The 7,629-nt window shown below is 42.5% G+C and overlaps 1 protein-coding gene across 1 annotated transcript in view; it reads right to left on the bottom strand.

The window, feature by feature from the left end:
* Positions 1–5,763: 5,763 nt before the first annotated feature.
* Positions 5,764–7,629, bottom strand: part of URI1 (URI1, prefoldin like chaperone) — a 40,680-nt gene continuing 38,814 nt past the window's right edge. The window contains exon 11 of the mRNA XM_006016620.2: positions 5,764–6,585. Within this exon, the coding sequence (XP_006016682.1) occupies positions 6,397–6,585 (189 nt within the window). The 3' untranslated portion in view covers positions 5,764–6,396. The remainder of the gene's footprint in view (positions 6,586–7,629) is intronic.

The following is a 7,629-nucleotide window of genomic DNA, read 5'->3' as shown; positions in this document are numbered from 1 at the left end:
TCAGCAGCATGTTGGCAAATGTACCAGACATATTACATAGCATGCTATTAAATGTCATGTAACACCTCAGGTAGACAAAGCTCATGTCTACACTGCAGGCTGCGGTGTAGTATAGATGCACGTGAACTTGCTTTAAATGAACAGCATGGAGCTCTGGACAGGGTAAATTATTCTGCTGATACCTTTAGGTGTCTCTATGCTCTGCTCTATGTAAAACTGCAGTCTACAATGTACACACATCCAAGGAAATGTCCTAGAGCAGGGGTTGTCAACCGGGAGTACGCATACCCCTGGGGGGTACTTGGACTGGTCCTAGGGGGTACGCATGGGAGGGCAGGGACGGAGTGTTGCCGCATCCCAGGAGCAGAGCCAGGGTGCAGCGAGGGCAGCAGCGCCCCTCTGTGGGGTGGGAAAGCTTGCACACAGCTGCCACCACTGCCACACGCCAGCCCAGTGAGCTTCCCCACCCCACAGAGGGGCACTGCTGCCCTGACCCCAGCCTAATGAGCTTCCCCGGCCCACCCTGGCCCTGCTCCTGGGAGGTGGTAGCACTCCATCCCCGTCCACCTGCGCACTATCTCCGCCTCCCTGCTCCATGTGCAGCCACGCACCACCCCCTCGGCATCTGGGCACACACTAACCCCTCCCCAACCCCCGCTTGGCGTTCAGCTATGTGCTACTGTCCCCCTCCTCAGCGTCCAGCTGCTGGGGGAACTTAGAATAAAAAAGGTTGAAAACCCCTGTCCTAGAAAGTCATGTTCAGTCTTAAGATGTTAAAGTGCCCCCTAGCCTGACCAGCTAATATTTTAGCAGACTCTACAGTCCTTGTCTGCACATAATTCATATGTATTAAGAAATTTTGCTAACCATTCATTTAACTAGCACAGGCAGGACCAGAAGATTAGTTCTACGCCTGTACTCTGCCAGGATGTAGGACATCTAGGGTTAAAGATGGACTTGGGGTATAGGACATGAGTGACTGACAGGAGCTGCACCCAACCCTCTGCCCACAGACAGAAGTCTAGTGATGCCTACACTATAAGCAATGCTCACCTAACAGGAGGGTCCCACTTCCTAATTCTAAGAAACTAAACTAGACATAAATTAACATGGAAAAAACCAAGAGTGACTGGTCATAGAATACAGCTGCCCATTCTGAGTTAACTGACATCCCTGCAGTGAGAACAAATTTTCAGTTGCAGCCTCTGGTTAAGCACCTCTTGATAGCATCCTTGCCAACTGCAAGACACCAACTCAGAGGAAAATGCTCCATCTACTGAATCACCAGCCCCACCTCCTGCAATTTCTCTGGGTTCGTTACCACATCTACTTCTGCTTAGGTTCTGAGAGCTGATGAGACCCCAGCTGGAGATGGAATGGCTGCTGAATCTCTTCACACTTTATTTGCTACTTTATTTTCTTCTGTTTTCTATCTATATTCTTGGAAGACCCTTTCTCTAATAGCACTCTGTTTCCCATGTGTCCCATTCCCAGTGTCCCCTCTTTGTTAGACTTTGATGGCCTCCTCAGGAATGACACAATCCTACTCTCCATTTGCTCCAGCTGGGGTACAGAAATGATTCCAGAGCCTCATTTGGGAACGCATCCCTTTGTCCCAACTTGTTCAGATTATTGCAGAGCTGCCCCATCCTGTGGTAAGCTTTATCCTGAAAGTGTCACTGTGAGCCAATATCCTATGCTCATCCCCCATGTGTATTTTCTTAGCCTACCTTCAGCACTATCCAGAGATGAGATTTCCAAACCCCGTAAAGAAACTACAAGTATAAAATTAGCCCTTCTTCCCAGTGACTGTTCTATAACATTTGTCCCACACCCACTAGAGGCCTGCTCTGCCACCTCTCTCTGACTCCTGAGCACTTAAGTTTCTATTGGGGTCACATGACAACAATCACTTGGGTCCTTTCACACATCCAGTAGAAAAAAAAAACTCACCAGACAATCCCAATCAGCAGCAGTCACTTGTAGCTGTTTTTGGCTTCTATTTAAGTCAAGGCTCCCTGGCAGAAGTACTCAGCACAAACACTCTTGCTGCACCAGAAAAAAAAAAAGCAATCAAGAAATTTAAAAAAATTAAACATTGCACTCATTATTATTTAAGTGGTGAATAAAATCTCTGACTTTAGCAGAAAAGAAAAGGATGCTTTTCCTGCCAGATTAATTTAATCCCATAACACTTAAATGCATAGAAACATGGGGCAGTACTACTACATGGAGGGAAGATTTTAATATACCCACCTCTAATAAAACATATTTATTTCATTCAACCAACCGGTCGTTTCCTGTGTCATCTTCTGCTCCTGTGTTGAATTAAAAAGAAAGGACTTTTTAATCTTCACCAAGCGTGGAGAGTCTTTGGTCTATCACAGAGGTAGTCCCACTACCACCTCTATGTGCATTACTGCATTTTCAACCAAGTGCATTTTTGCTTCTGCACTGGAAGTATTCTGCTACAAAGGCTCAACAAAGCTCAAAGTAAGAAGCCTAAACCAGGAATAGACATATCTGGGATCCTCCACCGAAAGTGCTGCAAGAAAGGTATACATAGGCCCCCAGGTCAGAAATGCATCTGAAGTATATGGTTAATGTTAAGCATGTGCTGAAGTTCATTCTGCTCAGGGGAAACCCGTGGCTTCAATGAAACTTAAGCACTTTCTTGAGTAGCCTCCTGGACAAGGAAGCTTTCCTGAATCCAGGCCATATTGCATTCCAAACCAAGGTACACCACAGAAAATAATAAGCAAAGAATTGGCTTTGATTTGAAAATGCTCCACAGTGACAAGGGGCATTTCAATTTATTCAATGTAACTAGGAGTGGGAAGTATTTTAAGAGATATCTAAATAAATCTTTTAAAGGGGGGCTCTCTCTCTGTCTCTTTCTAATTACCCATGTCTGATAGTCTTGGATCTCAACCCCTTGTTATTTAAAATACATATTCATGGAACTATATTTTACAGTTGCACTGTTCTGGTTACAAAATAGCTTCTACTTTTCTAGGACATAATTTCATTTTGTTTAGCCAAGAATTCATTAAAGAAGCTATAAATAACCTCCTTTAAATATTTAGCCGTGAATAGAGGGTGGACTGGCATTGATGGCTTATTTTAGTACTAATGCAATATGCTTTAAAAAAAAGCCTACATTTTAGCATGAATCAAGTTAATCATTAACACTTTCAATATGATTCTCAGTAACTGCTTAAAAGGACTGTTGTAATACTCAGATTGTCCCCTTCTGGGAGGAAACCAGCAAGAAGAGCCAGGCATACAGAAAAACACCCCAATTTTTCCTCCTCCTCTTTCCTAGGGGAAGACTGTTACGCCCTCAGGCCCTTTGAATCTTGGAGGGATCTGTCCAGTCAGGTGGTCAGCTAGCAAAGGTCTGAGCTACCTTGCAGCACCCCCCTCCAGTCAGAATAGCTTAAGGGTCAGGCAACCTAGTGTCAGTTGTTACAGATCCATTACCTTCAATGGAGCTAGGACAAGTGACCACAGCTGCCTGTTTTTTTGTAGGAGCAGAAGCCATTCATCCATCTATGGAAGCAGCTGGGGTGGATGTAGAGGGGGTGCAAGCCCTTTCTGGACCAGACTGCAGAAGTAGCAGCCAAGGACTTCTAAGTCACCACAGCAGGTAAGAATCCCATCCTTCTTGCCACCTTCTCTCTTCCCCTCCATGCTCAGGGGCACGTTCCCTCTCCTTCCCTACCCTCTCCTCACACTTGTCACTGCCACTGTCCCCAGCTGACCTGGGGGCAGGGAGAGTTCCAGAGCCATTTGTGCCCTGCCCTGCTCCAGCCAGGTTGCATTGTGGCTGGGCTCAGCCAAGGGCAGGAGCAGTAGGATCAGGTCCCCCTGGGTGTTCCCCACCAGCCTGGGAATATGGCAGGGAAGGGGAGCCCACCCAAAGCTCCCTACAGCCCCAGCTGGAGTTCAGGAGCAGCCAGGACAGTGGTGGTGGCAGGCAGGCCTCCCTACATCCGGAGGCAATCAAGGAGGAGGGCAGGGAGGAGAGGTGCCATTGAGCATGGGGAAGGGAGGAAGAGCCAAAAGTAGGGATAGCAGGATTCTTACCTGATTCTTCTATGGTGTGGTCTGCCTGCCCCACTGGGGAAAGGGAGGGTGGGCAGGAGTTCTAGGAGCAGGGTTGCAGCCACCCAAGCAAAGCTGGTCACTGCTCCCAGGCTGCACTTTTAAAAACCCTGAACCCACAGACAGAAGAGCTAATTCCCAGCACAGGTAGAACAACGCATGCCGCCAAAGTCCTCAGCCTTCTCTATGTAGGAGGCTCCTCCTAGATCCCATACAGCCCCTTAGGAAATGGGGATGTGGTACCAAGGGGCAGAGAAAGGGAATGTGACTCCCTTTCTGTGAAGCATAGGTGGGAAGGATGCATGCTCAATAGCAAGGGCCTTCAGTTAAATAGTTCAATAATTTTCTATCAAAAAATAGACTTCCAAGCCCCCACTGGGTCAAGGGGATTTATCAAGATTGTTTTCAGAGGTATCACCAGCCTGTGTTGGTACAATCTCCTCAATCACTTACCCAGCAGGTTCTAACTGATTACTCAGTTAGTGAGGCTCCAGCAAGGACAGGGTCCTCTTACTGTTCCCACTCCACCTTTTTTGTTAATCCTGCCCATATACTTAGACACAAAAATGGGACAGAGCCAGTATTCACCCTTAGCACAGAAGTATCTTGCGAAGGAAATAGGTCATGCACTGCTTGTACTTGTACAAAGAGTTGCTCTATCAACATAGGCATACATCTTTGATTTAGCAGATGAGCCTCTGCCTCTTTAGCAAAGCAGCATAGCTGTGTCAGCAGAGCCCTCTAGTGGAGAGGCAGCATATGCCAAAAGGAGTTTTTCTGCCAACCCAGCCAAACAACCTTCCCTAAACCAAGGACAGCTGTATTCAGAAAGTGTGCGTTTCTTTTTTTTTTTTAAACCACTCGCACCCAACAGCTACATCCACAAAAACTTGACATAGATATGGCCTTAGAATTTAGGTGAGCCACTGTGCTGATTCTTGGTAGTTGTAGCAAGAGTGCCCATATTTTAAAACCAATGTAACTAAGGAGGTTTTTCATTACAAACGATATCGCTCATCTTTAAAATATGAGGAGATGGTACCTGGTTGTTGGGTGAGCTGATATTTTATACCATTGGAGCAGTGACAACCTTGAGAACAGAAACTGAAAGTGCTGGTTGGGTTGTAGCCCAGGCTCCTTTTTTCCAGTAGTACTTAAATGAATTGCTGTTCAAGTTGGATGGCCCAAACCCACAAGGCACCATTCTAGTAGGTTTAGGACCTGCGAGAGGGGAGGAAACACGGTGAGGAGAGCAATCATATCTACCTGCTGCAGCAAAATGTTTCTCTTCCCCCTTCAATTCCAAGTACCTTATTGCCATTGTATTTTGAGATAAAGTTGTAGTTATTAATACACTTATCTTAAGCACTGGCTCCTTCTGGGCATTCCCTTGACAATTCAAATATTTTTTGTACATATACTGAACTGGGGATTTTGCCACTATAGTTTGGGTCTATATTCTTCTTCCAATGAGCATGTACTTGCCACAGGCATTAATTGGAGCTGTATAGATACAAGGGGAAGAGAACAGACTAACTCACGTCTTTGCAATAGTAAGCACTTCAAGTTAGTATCTGAGTTCAAAATAAAAACCTCTTTGCATGTTTTATTTCAAGTATTAACATATTAACACAAGAGAAGAAAAGATTTCACAGCTTTTTTTTACTTGAAAAGTTTAATTTTACAAAATACCCTTTTCAATCAAAGAAACTTCCCTGCAATGAACACAGCATTCTGATTTATAGATCTGTACAGTAAGATATTAGAATTAACAGAAGGAAAAAAATCAACTTTTAGCAGACACCTAGTTGCAAAATCTACAACAATGTGAATACATGTCTTAAAATGCTAAAGCAAGTAATGAAATATAATTGTTGGATTCATTTTAAATTTGAAAAGTTTCCTTAAAATGGTCCATATGGTATGTAGAACATCACAGCTGGTACAAAACTGCCTGTATTTAGGTTTAAACACAAAAACAATGCGTGTGAGAAGTATTCTTTGAAAATAATTCCAAGTGCTGCTATCATAAGGCAAACATATACAAAGGTGCTGACAGCATACAGGGAAATTGACAAAATAAACTGAATATTGAAGTGTTCAAACACTTAACTTTTCTTTAAAAGAAAAAAACCCCCATCAACAATAGCGATCTAAATTGATAAAATGATGCCAAATTAACATAGGATGCCTTTTATACTACCTAGGTGTAATGCACATAGTTTTACATAATCTCAACAAATGTGAAACTAGGTGTTAATATTCAAACTTCCATTGTGTAGGCAGGACCTAGTTAGTCTGTTGCATTCTGGCAGCTTTGAATTTTGAAATCCTCTTTGTAGTTCCTTCTGATGCTTCAGACAGAACTTCCTCTGATTTTCGCTCTGGAATGGTAGGCAGGCCAGGGTGAGCAATGCTTGGGTGTGGTATTAAGGAGGGAGACAAAGGGTCTTTTTCTATAACAGTTCCAGAAAAAGCCTATAAGAAAAAGGAAAACTCAAAATCAGCTAATAAAATGCAAATGTGAAGATATGCCCATGAGGTCATTACCCTATATTAGTCTGATTAGAGCTGTTATTTCTTTTAATCAAAAGTAAAGAAATCTCTTTAAATCAATGATGGTTCCTTGCATAAGTAACCAAATTGTAATTAACCTCAAAATACAGCTTGTTCAAAAAAGTCTAAAAGAAAGACAGTGTCTTAAAAGCAATACTTAATATCTCATTCCTAACTGCACAAATGGTCTAAAAATTAGCTTCCCTACTGACATATGATCAAGAAAATAAAACAGATGATGCAATAGGCAATTTCATCTTGTATAACAAAGGGAGGAAATGTGCAGATTTTGAGCCTATCAGCATTTCCATCATACGTCACATTTTCATGGCTTAATATCTTGGCCTTTTCTAATTGCATCAATCTGACACCTGGCATACAAATTGGCAAGCTACATATTTTGTTTGTTCTTTTTTTTTCCTTACCAAAAATGATCAAAAATTGGTCAAGGCATTTTATACTGAAAAGAATAGCAAAATGTTTCCAATTCTTTTCTTCCTGTGCAAGTTCTAACTAAAACATAGTTAATATTTTAAAATTATAATTTACAAGCAGCCATTCCATTATATGAATTAAACCTTTCTTCTCTCATAAGAAAAAGAAACAGCCAAGATATTTACCATTTGAAAAACAGCTACTGAGAAGCTACTCTTCATAAATGCTTTTAGTATTTGCCATGGTTTTACAGTATGCGTAATATTGTGCCTATGCAATGTAAAAAGCTACATTTAAAAAAAATCACCATATTACATGTGTTGAAAAGAGAAAATGTTCAGGGCATTTAAGGAACAAGGTGCAGTAGTTTACATCCAAGATTTAATCATCATATTGGGCACGAGGGAACATATACCGGATTTATTAAGTCTGCTTAGTTTTTTTTAAAGGAGTAACTCAGTTGCCAAGAAAAATAAAATAGCCACTTTTTTCTTGCAGGACCGGCAAAAAAGCTATGTTTTTTGTTCTATA

This window comes from Alligator sinensis, unplaced genomic scaffold (assembly GCF_000455745.1).
Source record: "Alligator sinensis unplaced genomic scaffold, ASM45574v1 scaffold170_1, whole genome shotgun sequence".
Lineage (NCBI taxonomy): Eukaryota > Metazoa > Chordata > Crocodylia > Alligatoridae > Alligator > Alligator sinensis.
Note: the sequence above shows the minus strand (reverse complement) of the source record. Positions and strands in the feature narration are given on the sequence as shown.